The sequence below is a fragment of the Columba livia genome, chromosome 3 (assembly GCF_036013475.1).
Source record: "Columba livia isolate bColLiv1 breed racing homer chromosome 3, bColLiv1.pat.W.v2, whole genome shotgun sequence".
NCBI lineage: Eukaryota > Metazoa > Chordata > Aves > Columbiformes > Columbidae > Columba > Columba livia.
The window spans coordinates 76,862,370-76,884,393 of NC_088604.1; the positions used below are offsets into that span (position 1 = coordinate 76,862,370).

At 38.9% G+C, this 22,024-nt stretch overlaps 2 protein-coding genes across 4 annotated transcripts in view; both read left to right on the plus strand.

Annotated features, from left to right (window-relative positions):
- Positions 1-14,771, plus strand: part of ABCB10 (ATP binding cassette subfamily B member 10) — a 29,778-nt gene extending 15,007 nt beyond the window's left edge. For all 3 annotated transcript variants that reach the window (XM_013369081.3, XM_065057739.1, XM_065057740.1), the window contains exons 4-13: positions 228-362; positions 1,959-2,105; positions 2,878-3,013; positions 5,444-5,539; positions 9,343-9,552; positions 9,825-9,904; positions 11,228-11,408; positions 11,632-11,675; positions 13,524-13,558; positions 14,152-14,771. In XM_013369081.3, the coding sequence (XP_013224535.2) occupies positions 228-362; positions 1,959-2,105; positions 2,878-3,013; positions 5,444-5,539; positions 9,343-9,552; positions 9,825-9,904; positions 11,228-11,408; positions 11,632-11,675; positions 13,524-13,558; positions 14,152-14,443 (1,356 nt within the window). In that variant the 3' untranslated portion in view covers positions 14,444-14,771. The remainder of the gene's footprint in view (positions 1-227; positions 363-1,958; positions 2,106-2,877; positions 3,014-5,443; positions 5,540-9,342; positions 9,553-9,824; positions 9,905-11,227; positions 11,409-11,631; positions 11,676-13,523; positions 13,559-14,151) is intronic.
- Positions 14,772-17,892: 3,121 nt separating this feature from the next.
- The window catches only part of NUP133 (nucleoporin 133), a 36,442-nt gene continuing 32,310 nt past the window's right edge, over positions 17,893-22,024 (plus strand). The window contains exons 1-3 of the mRNA XM_065057738.1: positions 17,893-18,164; positions 20,307-20,425; positions 21,215-21,318. Of these exons, the coding sequence (XP_064913810.1) occupies positions 17,983-18,164; positions 20,307-20,425; positions 21,215-21,318 (405 nt within the window). The 5' untranslated portion in view covers positions 17,893-17,982. The remainder of the gene's footprint in view (positions 18,165-20,306; positions 20,426-21,214; positions 21,319-22,024) is intronic.

A 22,024-nucleotide genomic window follows, 5' to 3' on the forward strand; every position in this document is an offset into this window, starting at 1 on the left:
GTGAACTGTGGGGTTGTCATATGCAAGGGGCTGGAGTTGGACTCGATGATCCTTGTGGGTCCCTTCCAACTCAGGACATTCCGTGATTCTATAGAAGACAGCATGGCAGCACTAAATTACAATCCTACCAGTTTTAGAAAATTCTAGTGAGGAAAGTTGCTCTTCAGTGTTCCAGTGGTTATTTTTAATCTGAACACTAACCCCCGACACATACCTTTTTCTTCTAGTTTTTTGTGTCTCCTAGCCTTGCTGCATTTGTTCTGAGTGTTGTGCCACCCTTGGCTGTTGTGGCTGTGATTTATGGAAGATACTTGCGAAAACTTACTAAAATGACCCAAGATTCTCTTGCAGAAGCAACACAGGTAATCTTTTGACAGATGCTTTCTGATTAACTTCAAAGTTGCTCTATTGTATTTAGATTAATGTCTCTGAAGTTCCAGATCTTTTGAAGATAATTCATGCTGAGCCTGTAGTTTTGCACCTGAATAGTGTGAAAGGTAAATGTCAGTAACACTAATTCATAGATCTCAAAACCAACCATGGTTTTGTTGTCCATAACAATAAAATCTGGAGGTACCTTAGGAATTTGGAAGTGGAGGAAAGGATAAAGTGGTTAGGCTTTAGCTTTGTGAGAACATTAAAAAAAAAAAAAAAACAGCCTATGAAGTTCTGTATAATTTGATACTTGGGCTTAAAAAACCCACTTTTCTATGGCTATGAGTTTGAAGCCATCAGAAGCATCCTAGTGGGGTCCATCTTTTAAGACAATTTTGCTAGAGAGTCCTTCTCTGGAATGAATCCTTGATATTTGACCTTGTTGTCAACTCTTTAATGTTTATGAGGCTTGACATTTTTTAAACTTTCCTGAGCATCTCAGTACATACCCAGATATTTGGGAGAAAAGCAGGGGAAGCTGTTGTTTCTAAAGAGGCTGTTGTAGAGGGGCCCTCATTGTGCTCACTGACTGCACTGAAATATTGCAAAGTGCAATTGGAGAATAGTAGTGATGGTGACCTTTTCCTCAGAAGCTGAGGGTGGGGAAACATCCTTAAAAAGCATAGAAATGTTATTAGGAAAGACCTAGTTAAAATAGCCACAGTTGTCAGCTGTTTTAAACTTGGGATGTCCTTTGTAGGACTTCTGCAAATTGTCTGTGCGGAAGGAAGATTAGCTCTCTCTTCTGTTTATCTTCCTCATCCTATGGTGAAGGGAAGCTCATGCCTTTGTAAATGGTGTGGGACTTCACATGAACAAGCCATTCAGTGTTTCATTCAAATTTTCAGGTTGAACGAGGGCTGGAAGAAGGATAATTATATTTTTATATCCTATTTTTACTCACAAAAGGGGGCCTTGTTTTTTGTAAGACCATCACAGTGTCTATTAACAACTCAGTCTAATTGGTTACAATTGAGATCATTTTAGAATCAATACTTTGCTCTTTAGAAGTTAAAATAAAATACTGAGTTGAAATGAGACATAAGTAGTTGAGCTCAATTAATTTCTAGTGTTGCATTGATCAAATGAGTGGAGTTGTTTCAGGAATTAACTGCAGGCTTTCTTGCATGATTTAGTGTAGAATAAAATATTCTTTATGTTTCCCCTCCCCATGTTGCAATTGCAAGTTATTGAGAATAGTCATTTTCTTCTGTGTGTTGTTCACATCAAATTAAGGGTTTTTTTAACCCTACTTTTATATTTTTCTATCTCTGCTAGCACTTAAGGCAATCTTGAAGTTCCTTTTAAAATGCCTGGGCATGCAGTTTACTTTTAACTGAATAGAATTTAAAAAAAAAGGGAGGATGGGTGGGGAGAGAAGGGCATGAGAAATTTTTCCACTGGTATCCAAAGGAATGTATTTGGAGATTAGTGTAGTGATATTCATTTAACTTTCAAATGTTCTTTAATATGAACATTCCAAATTGTGTGTCAATATGTATTTGTTCTGTTCTTTAATATAGTTAGCTGAAGAGCGTATTGGAAACATAAGAACAGTTCGAGCTTTTGGGCAAGAAGTGGCTGAAATGGAGAAGTACACAAATAAAGTTGATTATGTGCTACAGCTGGCTAAAAAAGAGGCACTAGCTCGGGCAGGCTTCTTTGGAGCAGTAAGTGTTTTTGATGAAAGTAAAGCGACGATGTTATGCCGAGTGTCAATTATTTTAAAATTCATGAGGATACTTTTAAATCTGCAAATAAATTGAATGTAAACTGAATCTACATAAAACTGTGGGAAGACTGAACTTAAATCAGTCTAAATTACTGTGAAACTGCACCTCAGGATACAGTGGTATAATAAAACCAGTTTAAGCCTCTATTTCTGTCTTGCACCCCGTAGCTTGGTACTATTTATCTGAGCCCATACCTCATATTCAGGGAACGAAACTAGTGGAAACCTTCTCCCACCATTAGTGTTTTACAGGTTTGGGTTCCTGATGAGATGAGCATCAACTGTAATGAAGCTGGGAGTGGGAGGGTGGATGTGCATTTTTCCATAACAGTTTGCAGTGAGTTTGCTTAATCTAACTGCAATGAAACTGCAGACTGTCAACTCTCCTCCTGTAATGATGGCTGAGAATAATGTTTGGTGTTCCTTTTAACCTTGTGGGGAAGAAAAACAAAGAAACCCAAACGAACAACAAAAAAGCGTTGCTTGCTTTTTGAATGTTTGTTGGATAGCACAGCGCAATGTCACTGGACATCTGTCTGTCGGCTTGCTTTGCTTTAGAATTGGTTTTGTTCAAATTTAACTCAGTCCTGTAAAAATCCAGTAACCCATAGTATGGGAATTCTTTTATCAGAAGGAAAATTCTGAAACAACATTTCAGAGGATGAAATTCAAGATGTTTTTGATAAAATCTGACTTCTTTTTTTCCTTAGACTGGCCTTTCTGGAAACTTAATTGTCCTCTCAGTCTTATACAAAGGAGGATTACTAATGGGCAGTGCCTACATGACAGTTGGTGAACTCTCATCTTTCCTGATGTATGCTTTCTGGGTTGGAATAAGTATTGGAGGTATGGAATGAGAAATTAGATTTTCTTCACTTCAAAGCATTACAGTCAGTATGGGGGTGGGAGGGAAGAAGCTCTTAAAAAATCTGGCTTTCTTAAAAAGTCTCTTCCAAATGATCTTCCCAAGAAATCATACATAACTTTTTTCTCAAGAGTTAATGAAAACAATAATTTATAACGTAATCTTAATAAGGCCTTCCATTTTTCCAAAGGGGATACAGAGGTTATTTTTTCGATGTGTGTACATGACAGATACATATTACTTTAATTTTCCTTGGGTCTAAATTAAGATACTTGCTGTATTGTGTAAATAAATAATACTGGTATTATATTTCTTACAAAATGTGTGGGTCTGTGCTTTAGAAAGACATGTAGAATTTAGGTGTAAGTCAGTGCAGAGTGTCTTAATCTGGAAGAGTAAACACAGTGCCAGCAGAACATCACACACTGGTGCTAACCTTTTGTTTTTCCTTACTGACTGACTCCTCCTGGAAGCTCAGACTCTATAATCTACTGGCCCAGAAACAAACCGTTCATCTTTTTGACAGAACAGTCTTCCATACTGCCTACAGGCAAAAATGAAGATAAGCTACTTTGAAGTTTGGCGACTGATGGAAGCGTTGGTTCTTTAAAACGAGTCTGTTACTTCTGATAGACAGGCAGGGCGGTGCAGCTCATCTGTACTCTGGTAAGACTAAGCCTGATACCATGGGAAGCATAAAGATCTGCCTGAGGGCAAAATTCACAAAACCTGCTTCTTTGGATATCAGCATTCCAGTGGCAGCCATTCCAGCTAACATATCCTTTCTTCTCTGCTTAAATCATTCAAGTTTGGTTAACAGGCCTGGCACTGTGAAAACATGGGACAAATTGATGTTAAATAAATGAAAAATAAGGGTAGAAACACTGATAAATTATCGTTTAATTAACTTTTATTTGTGTTAAAAACATCTTTTTCAATATTCTACTTAACATTATTGAAGGCTATAGTTCTGCAGAGAGCTCATTCTCATGGAGACTCTGAGGTAGAGGTGTCTTGCCACTAGAGGCCTGCCTGCCTTGATGTCTACAAGGCATATAAATCTGCAGAGTGCAAAGTCTGTTTGCTTGGTGTGTGTCGTAATCCATACACATAGGAATTAATGCAATGAACTATAAAGTTCACTGCATAATTTGGGACTTTGCCCCTTTCTGTTGTAACAGTTCATTGTGTTTTCCACCAAATGCTAAAGACAGGTTATGAAAATTAAAAACATTTTCTAATTAGTGTTTGCTGTCCATATTATACAATGCTTTTTTACGAGTGGTTGTGAATTTGCGAACCTTTGTGTCTCAGTTTCAAGGCATTCTCTGATGCTTGTGCCTTCTCCCCTGTGCCCTGGTTGTGGATGTAGATGCTTTGGCTCTTTTTTCCAAGCAGAAGGCTTCTCACTGTGGCTAGTGCCTCATGTTGCAGCTTTCAGAGAGTCTTCAGCAGCAGCATGATGAAGTGCCCTGTCTACACTGAGAGACTCATGACCTTGTGCTGCACTTGTTGCTCTGCAAAAATAAACCAGTAAACCTATTGTAATGTACCTTGGGTTTTCTGCCCTCCTGAAATTACTCTTAAAACTGTATGCATTTCAAGGTGAAAGTGGAATTCAGAGATTTGAATTTGGTTCCTCTATTTTGAAAGACACACAAATGAAGAGATAAGAGATTTTGTATTTATGTCTTAGGCCATTTTTGGCTCTAGGCTGGTTTCTATGTTTATCTCAGCTGGAAAGCCTTTCAGCCAAGCCAGCTCCGAGGTGACTGACACAGCTGCTAAGAGCTGGGATCCAGTACTATATGTAGGCCTTGTCCTTAGCTTTTGCTTTCCCCAGTAATGGTTGAAGCATGCTGACTAGGGAGACATACTTTACTACATTATCCGTTCTCCACATGGCTTCTCAAGCATCAGTTCAGCCTTAGGTTTTGTGCCCTCCCTCTGCTGTGGCTGACACAGCCAGGCTCTCCCACAGTAGTATAACCCTGTCTGGACAAAGAAGGGCATTCAGGATGCTCCGTTCTACAGAATGATTTTGTAAATATAGCTGATTGTATGCAAGGCTATTTCTCTAAAGTTGGATACTGTTCTTCCTGACAGATGAATTTAAAAGAGTTGCTTTGCTTTTGAGTATATGCAAGCTTAAGTGTATTAACTTTTCTGATTACTTTTTTTCTTCAGAATGATTTGTTTTACAGATATAAATAAGCATGGTCAATAAGGGTTATTGGTAGCTCTGAAGTGAGACTACACAGGATTTGTATCAACACACCTGATAGTGTGTTGGAGTAAAAGTTTCCCTACAAGTCTAATGCTTCAATGCTGGTGATGAAGAGTACAATGCAAATGTAACATTTCATGTGTCTTCATTATGGATGCATAATACTCTTCTGCTTTTTGTTTAGGTTTAAGTTCCTTTTATTCCGAACTAATGAAAGGACTAGGTGCTGGTGGACGTCTATGGGAACTTATGGAAAGGAAGCCCCAACTGCCATTTAATGGTGGGTCCTTGGTTTGTTACTGTTCATTGGTTGATTTTTATCTTATTGGTCACCAGTATTTCAGAAGAGTTGTGTAATACTTGAGGTAATACCAACTTACATTCTTTCAAAAGAAACTAGATACAGTGGTAATTCTTCTGAGTTTTCCTAACTATGAAACAGATAATGCAAATTTCGTTAATCAAAAGTTTAGAAGCTGTAAATTTTTTTCTTCAAACTGATTCAGAATATTCAATAATATTTAAATATGGCTAATAAAAATACAATGCCAACACCACCTTATTTATAGCTTTATTGTTCAGAAGCTAGACGATGCCCTCCAGTATTGAGTATATTTTGAATAAACAACATTTGCCTGGCTCCATCAAAGTAGTTCAATGAGCTGCTCATGGAGGATGCTTTCTGTGTGAATTGCTGTTTTATTGAATGAGCTGCATCCCACTAAGCAAAAGTCATATGTGAGTTTTTACCAGCTCTGTAGGTTGTTAAGAAACGCAATATAGCAGAGTCCAGGTGATCTGTCAACACTGTAATTTCGCTCTAAGTTTTGTATGGTTCTCTAATTTAGAAACCTTTTAAGGGCTTGTCGAGGGTTTTGATTGCGGGGTGACAATAAAACCCTGGTAGATGTATTGTTAACCTCCTATCCTCCCCACCTTCCTCCTTTTGCCTCTCCCTCTTCCCACTAAGGACAGGCAATCAGGAGGAAAAGAAGAACAGGGAGAAGAGGATTAGAAAAATTAACAATGTTTTACTAATGCTACTGATAAGAATAGAGAAAATAACACAAAATATACAAAACCAGTCTTGAAAGTCTCAGCAACTGCAGAGCCGGCACCCAAAGTCCTGGATTGGACTCTGCAGCCAACCGGAGCTGGATTCAGTCTGTCACTAGGCCTCAGTTCGCAGGGACGACTAGCAAGATCCTCTCCTAATGTTGGCCATAAGCAAAAGGGACAAAAAAGGGAAAAAGGGACGAGATCCTCATGATCTCCCACTTTTATACGAAGTATTCACGTGAATGGAATGTTATACACAATTGGTCAGTTTCTTGGTCACCTGTTTCTGGTTGCCCCTCTCGCGAGTTGTTCATGCATGCTTATCAGTGGCTTTGCATTCCATTGCTATGTTTACCAAAATGTGTATCTGGTTTTCCAGGAAAATGCAGCTAATATGAAGGCTTTAGCTGACAGGCAAATTCACTAAAAGAGAAACTTATTTTTTAACAAAACCAGGACGGGGCTGGTGTAAGAGGAGGAGTCAGAAAGGAACATCCAACAGACCTAACAGATTTTTTGGGTGAGCTTTGGCTTTAGGGAATAGAGTTTTATCTTTTGAGTTGGTTGATACAGAGGTTTTCTTTTGAAATGCTGTTCTTCAAATTTCTGTTCTGATTTTGTCTCCCTGCACTGGAATTCCTCAAGTTCTTAATCTGATGGACAACAAGTCATAGTCTGGCCTCTGTCTCATTTCTCTTCACAGCTGCAGGCCTGTCTGTAGGATGCTTTTCAGTGTGCATAGACTTTACATAGTGAAAAGTAACAATATTTTCTCCAGGGGATGGAGGCAGACTTGGAATAGCAGCTATTTGTCCAGAAGGTAACCACCAGCTGGCTAATGCACACACTCTTGTTTGCGGCAGTGCGTCTGGCTTGAACTGCCTGCCATGCCCAGTGCCACGCTGCAGTTTGTGTGACCCTCAGAGGCTTAGTACAACTGTTGATTTCATCATCATTTGGATGTGATTTTTTTTCAGTTGGGATTATTTCTGTGGTCTTCATCGTTACAGTGGCCCCAGCACAGAGTAAGCAGTAATATTGGGGTAGAAATTGTTTAATTACACCAGTAGTGACATCTGGACTACAATCTTTATTTCATAGACTGAACAGAAATCAGACAAAGTTTCAGACATCTTACAGAAAGCTTCTTTTAAGTTTCCTTTCTGTATAAGCTAAATACATAGGAAAGGATATAAACTTTTGTCTCCAAAAACTAATTATAGTTGATTTCTGGCTCATCAGACAATAAAGCTGAGAGACTGTTTCTCTACTGTCCAAACTCACCTGAAACATCTACCCTCTTTGCTACTTAGGTTTTATTTTCATGGACATCTAGCTATTGCTGGTGACAACAAATATCTCAGGAACAGATTATAATGTCTTTTTTTTTTTTTTTTTTCCTGTATCTAGAATCCCAAGAAGAAACAAGCACAATCCTGTAAGATATTTTTACAGTAATATATAGAGGAAGGACTTGTGGTCCCAGACTTCCTGTATTGCAGTAGATTTCAGTGTTTCAGGCCGTGGAATAGACTGTGTAATAACTGGAACTGAGAATAAAGATAAGCGATTACTTGTTACTTTGATACTAGTAAGGATGATGCTGCTAGCACAGGATTCAGCAAATACATTTATTTTCTCAAAGGGAGGTATGCAGACCATTGTGGTTTTACCTAACAAACAAGTTACAATGTGTATGTCCCTGAATTAAAGTCAAGGAAGGAATCTGAAATTGTGTGCTCTTGCCTTTGCCATTTCTATGCTACCACTGTTGAACTGAAAGCCTGAGAAAAGGAGGGAATCTGGGAAAAAGAAAAGGAAAATAAATTATTTGGTCTAGAACCAGCTGGACTAGTGAAATCTTGAGTGCTACTGGTGGGTGTCTGTGCTTCTGATCCACAATTACTTGTTTAAACAAACATGGGCACATTACCATGTGCTGTGGCTAGCTGGGCTTACTTGTGTGCTGCATCTGAAAAGAATTAAGGGGTTTGAATCACATGTCTGTAGCATGAACAAACACTACTTGAGTGTCGCTCTGGTGCTGCCAGTTTTCATGAAACTGACAGGATCTTCATCAGTGAGACCATCCTTCGGGAATGCAGCACCACTGTCCACTTAGTTTGCTTTGTGTGGCTACATTTAGCTGGGATTTAACAGGGCTTGAAGAAATTGTGTTGCTTTGTTTTACCTGTTTATGAGCTTTTTCTAGTGCTGATAGGCTTTTAAGATAACTGTTTAAATAAAATGCTGCACTTCAGAAAGAGGTTGGTTTTATTTATCTTTGCCAGTCATTCATTCATCATGGTTTGTTGTGGTATTTCACAAACTGAGATGCTGGTTTCAGTGAACTGTTGCCTAAGAGTTATGCCTCTGATTGGTCTCTGAATACACTGTCATCTTGAATTTATTAAATATACTTTCCATGTAAAAATCTAAAGAATGGCCATTAATATAACAAATGTAGCAGCAGCTTTATTCTGGTGACAGCCTCTGCTTAAAACCCACCCACCTAACGGGTGGTGGAGAGGGAACTGCTCTTGTTTGCAGATGAGGGTGTTTCAGGGGACTTTTGTGGCTCAGTGGAAGTGCAGTAAGTGATTTGCAATGTTTATCTTTTTGCATCTGTTCTGTGGCAACAGGACTTTGGCCTTCAACAGTGCCGTTTTATTTAATTGCTCCTAATTGACAAGGCTTAAATCGTTTATAATGTATTTAAAAATTCAGATAATTCTACCAGAAGTTAAGATTTTTAGTTGTTAGGTATAAGCAAGATGCAAATTCTCCCTCTTGCTGCAGGTAGCCTGCAGGTTCACTGCTGGTGAGCAACCTGAAATTGCATTCAGGAAGGAGTGGTGCACCACACTGATTCACTCATGGCTGAAATATAACCCTTGTGGTCCTGAATTGTGGCTTGTAGCCATCTCTAGATTTAATGTGGAGACAGATATTTCTATTGGGTGTCTGTAAAGCAACTTTTAGGAGCACTGACCTGAGTTTTGTTTCTGTATTTTTGTCATACAGAGGGAATCACATTAAGCAAAGATACATTCAGAGGTGCTTTGGAGTTCAAGGATGTTGAGTTTGCGTATCCAACACGTCCAGAAATATCAATTTTCAAAGATTTTAGCCTTTCCATTCCAGCTGGCTCTATTATGGCTCTGGTTGGCCCAAGCGGTACGGGGAAATCAACTATTGTATCCCTTCTGCTGAGGCTGTATGATCCTATCTCAGGTATGTTTTGCATGTTGGTCTCATTCAGGACAATTGATGCTTTGCATCTCAGATGCACTTGATGAAGAGTTGGGGTTCCTGTGCTTGAGGTCCTGATGTGACTGTTCCACTGATGGACCGTGCTTCCCTCTGGGACACATAGTTACCTTGTTGTGGCGCCTGCATAACTTCGCATTTCTCATCCACCCACACGTCTTTGTTCTCAGCTTTTCTTTCCAGCTCTTTTCAGTACTTGCCAGTACACACTTGACTTCACTGTTTCTTAATTTAAGGTACTATCACTGTTGATGGCTTCGATATCCGTCAGTTAAATCCACTGTGGTTCAGGACAAAGATTGGAACAGTAAGTCAGGTAAGGAAAAAAAAAAAAATCTGAGTGAATGAAGGAACTTTGTGTGATCAACTAGCTGTGCCTCATTTTTCTTCTTTCTAAAACAACGTAATCTGTCTTCTCAGTGAAATCCCTCCATCTCACCATAACTGCTGTTGTGTATGCTCTGTTCTAAAAATAAGTATTCAGAGCTAGTCCCATTATTCTGTAGTCCATTTTTACATAATCATAGAAATTCAAAGTGTTAGCTTAGAAGAAAAGTGTGCATGTGCATGTGGAGACTGGAAACCACATTGCTGCAAATTGTACAGGTATGATCATTTTCATGTTTGCTATGATTTGGTGAAGAAAGTAACATAAATCACATTTTGTATTAATGGAAGTTACACAATCATATTTTACACAACCATTTGAAAACTGACCTGTGTTCTGTGTTATTTCTAGGAAACACAGTTCTATTAGGAAAGCAAGAAAATGCAGCACTGCTGGCACTTACTCTTGTAGTGCCCACTCGCTAGCAAGCCCCAGACTCTGGAATTACAGAGAGATATTCAATGATCTCTTAAACTGACCAATTAAAATACACATGTTCCTTCCCTCATCTCCCCAGATGCTTCACAGAGCAATTAAGTGTTAGGTTAATGTTCTGGTTAAAAGCATAAGGATAACTGGGTATATATTGCACTTCAAATATCTCTTTTATGTAATAGTGCCACCAAAGGCTTTTGTACAAAAATGATTTTCCTGTGGGCACATTAGCGTTTTTCTTTTTGAATGTATGTATTCCACTTAACAGTAGAAGATTCATACTGGTATTCATACTATAGCATGTCTCTTTATTTTATAAAAGAGCAGACTTAGCTTGTTTCAGACATTTTCCCATGTTACATCACTTTTTCCATCTTCCAGTCCTCTTCTCTAAGCCTTAATATAAATTAAATTCACCAAATGCCATGAAATCTGTGTAGAGTTTAAGAGAAGAATCATCATTGTTGCAAATAGTTATATGTAGTAAAGCACAAAGGGAAGTTTTCTGATGTGTGGATGAATAGCTCTTTTTGAACTCTTCCTCAAATAGTAGGAATTGAGGGTTATGTTATGTTTTGTCAGTTAAAAAAGCAAATTAATTTTTAATTGGCTTTCACTGGCTATTTTAGTGTTAGCAGAGGTGTTTTTATTTGTTTGTTTTTAATTCAGTTAACTCTAGCTTACGTGTTCTTTTGTATGGATATAATAGAAAGTTATGCTGGGTCTTGTAAGTGGGATTTCTGTTATTTGAGATACAGACAATGCATGCATGTAATTACAGATCTACCATATTAGTTATGTCTTTGAATTTATCAGGAACCAATTCTGTTCTCCTGTTCTATTGCTGAAAATATTGCCTATGGTGCAGAGGATCCTTCTACTGTGACTGCAGAGGAGATTCAGAAAGTTGCCGAAATAGCTAATGCTGCTGGTTTCATCAGAGATTTTCCAAAAGGGTTTGACACTGTAGTTGGAGAAAAAGGCATTCTGCTTTCAGGTACATTTTTATACTGCTTCTTTCAAACATCTTGCTGCTATAGATTGAAGTAAAAGTTATATTATTTTTTGTTACCAGTTTTTTCTCCAAGTCATAGACTGCCAAAAGTATTAAAAAAAATTCCCTCCTTCATCTCCATTTTCCCCCCCACTTTAAGTACATGTGCCTAATTCTGCTCAGCCCAGCTCATTCCTATTTGAATTTACTGAGCTTTTTCCTCCAGGTGGACAGAAGCAACGAATTGCAATTGCTCGAGCTCTGCTCAAGGTGAGCCAGTGCCCAGAGAGCTATTTAACTATTTTGTGGGGAGGCCAGATGGGTTAAAAAGAAGGAAGTCTTTCAATGGAAACGGTGGAAAAATATTTTTAAAAAGAAAATTATATATTTTACATTGATGGGGAAGTTTGAAAGAGCTGAGTGTTTTAACTAAACACAATTTATGTATTTAAGTGCTTATTCCTATCTTTCAGTCATGTTTTTCTATAGTTCTTCCCAAGACTGATGGTAAATCATTGTATAATGGCTCACTTTCATAAGATTGCATCAAGGATGAAAGATTACTTTAAGAATATGGTGTTGGTGAAGTCATACATCACAGCATCACAGTATGTTTGGGATTGGAAGGGACCTCAAAAGATCACCTAGTCCAATCCCCCTGCTGGAGCAGGAACGCCTAGGTGAAGTCGCACAGGAACATGTCCAGGGGGGTTTTGAATGTCTCCAGAGAAGGAGACTCCACAACCTCCCTGGGCAGCCTGTTCCAGTGCTCTGTCACCCTCACTGAGAAGTTTCTTCTCAAATTTAAGTGGAACCTCTTGTGTTCCAGCTTGATCCCATTACCCCTTGTCCTATCGTTGTTGGCCACCGAGAAGAGCCTGGCTCCATCCTCACATGACACTTCTCTCCCTGTATTTAGATCTCTCTCATTTATGGGTTGATTTTTCTGGGTTGCAGTTTACTAGCATAGAGGTGCCCTGTCTTGGCTTTGAGGGGAGCTGGTTTTGATTTGGGCCAAGATGCTATTTCCAGTACAATGTTGTGTCTTTTTTTAATGTTTTTTTTTCTAAGGGCTGGCAAGGGTCTAGCTTTAGGGCTCTGTGCTGCATAAATTTGAGGAGGCCTCTGAGGACCAGAAGGAACAGGGCATTTGGGTTCAGGGACAGCCATGGGGCCTCACAGGAAGGCAGTTTAGTGCTGGTGCTCAGCTGGAAATTTTGAACCTTGCTGAACCAAGTTTATGTGCACATTAAGCTGGATGGATCTCTATAGCATCCTAGCATGCCCAGTTCTGCTAGATTACTGGGATTTTTTCATTATACCAGTTCTTTTTTACCATGAAGACTGAAAAGCTGATTGCATTTCATGTCAAGTACATTCCATGGGAGTAGAGGCTTTATTTTGGGGGAAAAAAAAAAAGTAAAAAATGAATGAGTAGTTGATATATGTGGCGGGGAGAGGTGCAATGGAGTCCCTTCTCTTGCAGATAAAGTTTAAAGCTTTTACTGTCAACTTAATCAAGGAAGGTTGGGTTACATAATTCAGAAGAGGCTTCTTAGGGTTTGGAGTGCTGATGATTTGTTGTTGTTGTTGTTGTTAAATTTAATTGGGAAGCGTTCTTAAACGCTAGTTCTTAAGTACTACATGTTTTGTCTGTGGGTGAAATACTGCTTGTGAGTATTTGTTTTCTTTTTATTTTTTGCTACTAGACAGTTTATATATAGCAAACTGACAGCAAGCAGAGGGTAGCTGAGCCTCTGTGAAAAATCCACGTAAGAGCAGTAAATAGGAAGTTGAACTTTTGATAACAGTGCTGCCAAGTATGCATTAAAAATCATCTTCTGCCTTTACTTTGTGTCTTTCAAATAGTTACCAGGTAAAATAATGGTGTTCTGTTAATTTAGTTTAGAAAATCTAAAGATGGAAGTGTGTTGTTTCTGTTCTGTCCTTGTAGCATTTATACTTCTTAAAAGTAACACTTTGAACAACACTCAGTTCTTTTGATGAAGTATTTACACTTACTTGGAGTTTTAAGCTGTATGAATCCTGTTCTCTGTTGATACAAATATTCAGATCTTGTCTAATTGTTATTATAACCAATTTTACTTTCTTTTTCAGAATCCTAAAATTCTACTGTTAGATGAAGCAACAAGGTAAGAAAGAAAATAAATACAACCTTAGAAATTATCTGATCTGGGAGGTATTCTCTCTTCTTTCTTTCTCTGCATACCCTCGTACAAATAATCTAGCCCCTTATTTTTCTCTACCTACAAAAAGAATGTGCTTTCTAGAATATATGAAGTGGTTAGGAAACCTGTGATAAAAGCTGTTTATGCAAAGGATAGCTGATCCACTGTGTTTTAATTTTTCATGGAGTTAAATCTGTAATACGTAACTTCATTTTGAAACATCTACTTAAAGCTTTTTTGTATCTTTAGTTTAAATGAAGATCTTACTGTAAAACAAAGATGATTATACTGCATTGTAACTTGTTTTTTCCACTGAATTAATTTAGTGTTATTTCTCCACGAACACGTTTGCATATGAGAATATGCAATGCCTATAACCTGAATGTGTGCTCTAAGCATATTCACAAAGCTTTCCTGCAGTTCCATTGGTTCATCTTCACCAACAATACCAAGGGTTTGCAATTGTAGCAAAATAAGCCTAATGCGTGCAAAACTAACCTGTCTTAAAATAACAAATATCCTCCTCTCTCCCCTCCTTGCTTCCTATTTCTTATTAGTGCTTTGGATGCTGAAAATGAATATCTAGTGCAAGAAGCTCTGGACCGGTTGATGGAGGGGAGGACAGTCCTAATTATTGCTCATCGTCTGTCTACTATTCAGAATGCTGATTTTGTTGCAGTCCTTGGTCAGGGTAAAATTCTCGAATGTGGAAAACATGAGGACCTACTTGCAAATCCAAATGGACTTTTCAGAAAACTAATGCAGAAACAAGCTTTTCTTCAAAATAGTGATACTTTTGCATTAGATTTACAATCCAGAGAAGAGGATGTATTAAAAGGAAATGTATGAGAGGATGTATGAGTAACAGAGGTTACAAAGAATATAACTTATGTTTCAGTTATGTAAAGTAAATGTTATATTTTTCCAAAATGTACAAAATATTCTTTTGACACTTAAATGTGTTTAAACTTTTTATTGAAAGCTTTTTAATAATTATTGCAACTTTTTAAAATGTCTATCACATTGAGATCATTTTAGTGTATAGATTTTTCTGCTTTGTGTTATGTTGAGACTATTTAGAATCTTGTTTGCTGTAAGGCACTGTCTGATGATGTGCTGCATTCTCAAGTAAGTCCAGTATTTTAAGACTAATTAAATGACAATCTTATCATTTTCATATTATTGTCTCTTCCCTTTTCAAGGAACTTTTGTTTTCTGTGCTTGTCAGTAGTCTTAAAATGCTAGAACTCAAAAATGCGTGACTCTAACCTACTCTGAAAGGTCTGTCTGACTTCCTTGCACTGTTTGTTCTGTGGAAGTTGGTTGTGATCACCACCTACAGTTACTGAAGGAAATTACATATGAGAACACATTTTAGAGAGTATGGAAGTATGAGTTGGAGGGAAGTTCTTTAAAAATCAAGCAAAAGAGCAACCAAAGAAAAAACCTAACTGACTTTACACAGAGACAAAGGAAGTACGTTAGTATATTGTCAGCATAGGCAAATTTAAAATTTGTATGCATTTTCTTCCCTTCTCTATTTTCCCCACGCTTTAGTTTCACTTCCCGTCTAAGGTGACGTCCAAAAGAACATGCTCTTGTTTCTTCCTTTTTTAAGTTTTTTATTGAGACTTAAAATTTCATTCATAGAAATCCCAGGTTTTGCCCAACTACCTTATTAGGGACAACTAGTAAACTACCTTCTCAAGGACAACTAATAAAAGAGTAGCATTACGTTGAGTAACTGCAGGAGCGTACATTTGGTAGTAAAGAGGAGGATTCAGGTTTCTGATTTAAGAAACTTTTCCAATAGAATTTCTCTAGTCTTTCTGAGGATGCAAAATCCCACAAGATAATTTTTAAAAGAAAGAAACTTTCCAGGTCTCATTAAAACTCATCTATGCTAGGAAAACTTGTTACTGGAAAACTTTACTGGCAATAGGTGAGATACTTAGTGCTGGGCAAGCCTAAAATGTTTACCTAATGTGCCATTAATGGTACTTTGTGGAACATAGTGAAAATGCTAAAGAGATCCCTGTGCTAGGGAATGAAAATAAAATTACATCCAGATGTAATTTTATCTCATGATATAGTTTTACTAGAAATAGATATAGTATTAAAGATGTGCCAAAAATGCCACTGACCCAATGTTCAATTTGAGTCTTGACTACCAATTATTCTCTTTATAATGTATTTTGAGGAGATTAAACTTCAATATTTACTCACGTAATCTCTCCTTATGTGAGATGCAACAAGCCCCTTTATTCACGTGTTCACACAGGGTACAGGAATTGCTTGCAGCTGAACTGAATGAATGTTTTGTGTCTTTTGTTCATTAGTTGTTCTGGTACAGTTACAGTCTACAGAAGAATGTGAAAAGCTACAGAAAAGCTCTAGTCCACAGAAATGTGAATGTCTGTCATAACAGGTACATTCAATAACAGACTTTATCCAGGTTAGAATCCCTCAAAATACTCGTTAGAACAAACCACAGACCTCAACAAGGCGAGAAAATAAAGTTTCTTAGTAATCTGCAAGTAGAAAGCTTTGCGGTTTACACACCTACAATGTATGTGATCTGTGCGCATGTGAAATATACCATGAGTCCCAGTTCAAGAACTGGTCAAGTCTCTAACTGATATAGTTAGCATAAGCTAGCTTTCTGCATTAAAAATGAGATTTAAAGGTTGACTTGTAACCTCTCTCCTGGAGATGGAGCTGTTAACGCAGGGCTGAGACAGCTGAAGGAAGCAGAGTAATTGCCTGAGGAAGTGCAGCAAACTGTTTACAGGATTCAATCAGCAAGAAATTTCTGCTCACACTGTATCATCTTAAATATTTTAGAAATGAGATGTGAAGGGTACCTTTCAGTTTTTAAAATAATTTTAATGTCACCATTCATGGATGTTGGGAAAAATGGACAGCAGCTTGAATTTTACTCAGTTTTTCCCCATTTCCTTGTTTGTGTGTGCGTTTTCTGGTTTGGTTTTGTTTGTGTTTTTCTTGACTAAACAACAGTAACATGATGACTTAGCATTACTGCATGGAGTGAAGTAGAGAAGGCTGTACAGAAGTATACTACATTAATACAACACTAAGTGTTGATGTTTTGACTTTTCCATAAAATCAAAGCAAAAGGAGACAGAGTGAAGTTGAAAGGCAAAGCATTCAAACATTCAGAGAGGCACCTCATACTTCAGTACTGCCAGATGAGGTATCTTTAAGCTTATCTCCTCTGCATTTCAGGTTCAGCCCTGTTGGACCACAATTCACATAGAAAGTGTAACTGCTGTGACTCTTAATGAAAGAACATGTTTTTGGAAAATGATGGGCAGTGTTTGAATGTTCCAGTTTTTGTTATTTTTTCTTAACTAATTAGCTCCACTGATAATGCACATATTAACTCCTTTCCAGAGTAGATGGTACATACGTACCTTCTGGAAGTTCTTATTTTTTCATACAAACCAGTGTGATCGAGTACATACTTTCAATGAGAAAACTTTGCTCCCCTTCAAGACTGATCTAATTCCATACCATCAAATAGTTGTAGTGCGTGATTTTTATTTACCATATATGTGAAATGTAGCAAGATTTGCACTGAATGTGTTGGGATGGGGGTGGTGGCGGTGGTATACTACTATTAATTATTAATAATAATTTGTGGACAAACACAGGTTACAGCACAGGCTGTTTTAAAGATAAGGCAACTCTATTACTGGAATACATGTCCTTCCTAAAGTGCCAAACAGCCGTTTCCAATGGTGTTTCAACAGGAATTTTTTGAGTGTATGTAATTGTCCTTTTCTGCTCAAGAGAGCGCCAGAACTGCACGGAGTCGCTGAAAAACGGTTCCCAAATCCAGCTGTGTGAACCCCCCTGGGAGCGACCTGAAGGACCGGCTTTCCAGGAACACCTGAGTGAGGGGACCCGTGTTTCCGTGAGACCACCGGGCCCACAGCTGCCTCCGGCGATGGGGAGGCGCCGGGTAACGCCCCCACCCTCTGAGGGTCCTTGTGTCCCAGCGGGCCCGAGGCGAGTCTCCCGCTGCTCCTCGCCCCGGGAAGGAAACACCCTCCCCTGAGGCGCGGGAGATCACACGCAGCTGAGGCAAGAACCCGACGCTTGACCGTTAACGCTCGACACTGTGGTAACTGCGACGTTTTTACGAGGGTGGCTTCCCTCAGCGGGGCTGCACCAATGACAGCCGGGAAAGCGGGGCGCGAACCCCAGCCCGCCTCCTGAGCGGGCAGCTGCGCGGGGTCTCCGCTTGTCCTCCGCAGGGGCTGCGCCGCTCTCCGCCCCGCCCCGCAGTGACGCGATCTGCCGGCGCCCGGCGGGAGCGCAGGGCTGGTGCCGCAGCGCGCCGCTCCATTCCGTTCTCCTCAACCATGTTCTCGGCGCCCGCCTCCCCGCGGACCCCCGGTGGCTCGGCCCGCAGGAACCTCGGCAGCGCCGCCCCCAGCCCTCTCTCCCGGCCGGGCGGCAGGAAGAACCTAGCCGGTGTGGCGGCAGCCGGCTCCCCAGTGCTGTTCTCCCCGGCGGCGCGGAGGAGCGGCTCCCTGTCCGCCCGGTGAGTCCCGCCCCCTCCACCCAGCCGGCTCACAGGCAGGGCCCAGGGGCTTCGGGCCGCCTTTTGCCGCCGGGCCGCCGCCTCGGCCCCTCTTCACCCGGCTCCCCCTCTCTCGGCTCCCTGGGCACCCGCCGCTCGGCCCTGTCGTTTCCCCGCCACCGTTTCTGGCGGGAACCCCGAGCATCCGCGGCCGACGTCTCGTGGCTTTCAGTTAGATAAAAACATTTTACTTTACTGAGTAAAAGGAGGGGGAAAGGTGTCATTTAGTCGTGTGTAATAGCCAGCAATTAGATTATATCGGTCCCGTGTCTCAGTAAATGTGTTGTGGCATACTTCTGAATGAGCCTCATGAAAGGGCTCTGCCTGAAAGCGCTTGCTTTCAACTCTCTATACAAGAGGATTTAACAAAATATTTTGTTTCTCTTTGCAAACCCTGCCTAATTTTTACATGCTTAAGCCATTGTAGGTTACAACATTGCCGTTTCACAAATGCATTTGTACCATTTGTTTTTCCTGGCGGGGTGTAAGATACTCTGTGTCTCTGATCATCCTTCAGTCTCTCTTAAGTTGTTTTTCTACAATATCCTTCTGAGATGCATGCTAGATCTTCGCAGAACTCAAGAAGCTGTATGTGAAACTCATAATGTTTTCTGTTTTGCCTTTTATTCTGTGTTTAGTAACTCAGATGTTCTGTTTGTTGTTTGACTGTACAATACTGCTTAGTACAGTCAAGACACTGTCACTCTGATAGTTGGTTTCTTTTGTGACTGTGATGAAGGTTTTAGACAGTAGTACAGATTTATAGAATGGAAACTTTCCTCCAGTGTGTAAATTAACCTTTCTTTCCTCTGTATTATTTTTGCTTACTGCTTTTATTTTATACAGGGTTTGATCTACAGTAAAACTTTTCCTCATATCTCCCAGCTTGATTTCTGTAGGAGTCTTTGATAAGGGATCTTTTTAAAAGATGTTGAGAAATTTAAGTATTTGATATTGTCTGTTTTGTATTCACTGACTTTTTTTCAGAACATTCTGATAGAACTCTCAGTTATGGCTTTTCTGTTTGAAAAGGAAAAAAAGAAAAAAAAATTATTAGAGTTCCTAATCTATGTTTCTCATTTGGCTCATTTACTTTCTTACAGGTGTAGTAAGACTTTATTAGTCTCTGGTTTCTCAGTTGCTCTCAGGTCCTTTGTAGGGTGTTTGACATGCTCTCTTCTCGTGGTAGCAAGTTGTGACTGCACCATTTTATAGCTGAACAATTTCAAGGTTCTTTAAAAGCAGCTTTGTACATTATGTATGTGCAATACTGCATGTTCAGTGTTATAAATATCTCATTAATTTTTGAATTCAAGTGTTCCTCAGATGTATCCCTGTTATAGGAAAAATACTAATATGTACATCTGTATTTTAAAAGAAGATAAAATAGTCAAAAGTTTAGGCATTTCTCCGCTGCCACCATCTCCTTCTCCCTTCCATATGAATCAAAACTGAGATTTAACATGAGCCCAAGATCAAGGTCAGGGTTTCAGAATCTCTTTTCTCAGGAGCAGCTGTTTGTTGTTGAGATAACCAAGATTGCCCATTTTTGGTTTGGGGGAATTTTTACTTCAGGTCTGTTTAATATGGTATTTTTTCCAAATGAGGAGTCAGGCTTGGCTTCTAGCTGCGTATTTGTCATCTTTTGACATTTCACACTGGGGAGGTCTGCGACATCCATCACTTTACTTGCGAGGGTGAAATAAAAAAGGGCAATATCTTCTAAAGTGATGGAAGTGGGGATGGAAATGGGCCCTGCAGGGAGGGAAGAACCTCTGTGGAGCTTCTCTTGGCGTGGAGGATAGCTTTATTTTCTAGATGAACAAAATACAGAGAAGGGGAACAGTGATTTTGTTGCTGGGGGGAGGAATGTGTATTCAAAACCAGTTCTTTGAAAAATAAAGGAATTTGACGACAGCTTACAACTTGTAAGGAGGCTGCAAAATTACTGCTATAGATGGTGCTCCCAGAGGGAACATGTTTATTTTATATAAACCCATTTCATCACATCTATTTCTAAACCAATATTAATGAAGTAAGCGTCTGTTGAAACTGATGAAGAAACAATAAATAAACTAGTTATAACTTCTTGTTTTGTTTAAGAGCAACTCCTATGAGAGTTATCCAGCATCCCTCAGCAAGTGAGACCATAAACTATGATGTCAAAGCGTTTGGATCCTCTCTGCCTGTTAAGGTTATGGAAGCCTTGAAGAAGGCTGACGGTAAGAACTGGTTTTATCTGTTATTTTTCTCATGAAAACTGACAGGTGAGGGAAGTGTTAACATGTTGTTGATGCCATTTAAATGCTGAGTTTACAGTGGAAACTGATAGGTTTGTGCTTTGGTTTGAATCCAACTTGGTTAACTGTGTAACTGTAATTGTCATAACACATTGTAATGTTAATATCCTTCAGTGCTGTCTTAACTAATATATCATAAAATCCAAGGTTATAAAGAAAGCCAATGGTAGTTTTTTAATAACTTGCATATTTTTTTTCTCACCTTTTTGATTCTGTTGTGTTCTAGAGTGGATGCTTTAATTTTCTTTTTTTGTTTGTTTTATTTGTTTTTAATACGCTTTTTTAATCATTTCTAAAAGCTGCAATGATGCAAACCTTTCTTTGTGTTCAAGAAGTTGGACTCCTAGGCAGTTTTTCCCAGTGGATAAGTTTTCTTTTTGTAGGAGATGTAAGAGGAACTAAAAATATATATCTTAAAATTGCTGGGCAGTTTACAAAGCTGTTATAGCCTGCTGTAAATTGAGGGAAATAGCTTCTAGGATTGTCTTGCTTTTCACTCTCAATAGCTGAGCATTTTGTCAAATGGATTTTAAACTATATGCAGTAATCTGGTATCTTAATCAAGTACATGGGAATTGTAACATGGAGAATTTTAATTTAATAGAAAAATACATTTCTTATTTTAATATGAGAATGAAAGATTACTGGTTTTGAGGTTACCCTGCAGTGTTTTAAAAATCTGAATGCTTTAAAAAATTATTTTTTACTTAGCTGATGACCAACTGAGTGTTCAAGTGGATGAAAATGGATGGGCCTGGCTAGTCCATAAAGAGAGGTTGATTATTTGGAAGATTGGTCAGTCTCCAGTAGCTAAGGTAACTGAAATATCAAAATGGAAAAACTTCTGTATTTTATGCTAGTTGAACAAAATATTCAGTTGTGGTTTTTTTTAAAGCAAGAGTTTCTTTATAAATTGGAGTTTGTCTGGTTTCCCTCAAGAGCAGCGGGGTTGATATGAAGTCGAGTAACTGAAACTCAAGCTTTTGAGAGAGCTTAACGTTTTTATATTCCTCTCTTAATTTTTAGTTGTCACCTTAACATTAAGGTTAATTCTTTGCATTTTAATAACTGAGTCTTTTATGTTAGATAGTCTTGATAAAGCTTATTTTAATAGTTAAAACCCAGTTGATACGTTACAGATTGGTGTAGGTTATTCTGGGACTGACTTTTCAGTTCGTCAAAAAAAAAGGTTTGTTTCAGCTGTGCTGAATATATGTTTCTTCTAGATTTCTTACGTCAAGAATTTCTTTTTCCCTCTGAGCAGTGTTTCTTTCAGTATCATTTCAGTGAATAGCAAGTGTGGTCAGCAGAAGCCTGTAGTTATAAAATGCATATCTTTCAAGTACTGCAACATATGTTAATTATACAGATTCTGCACTTACAGTAGAGCATCAGGTATGCTCAATTCTGGTATTTTTCAAGAGATTAAAATTTTTTTGATTGTTTGACTTTGGGGGGCAGAGGAAGGAGGAGTATTTCCCCTCTCCACTCTGTTAGTACCTAGTAAGCTTTCTCAAGCAC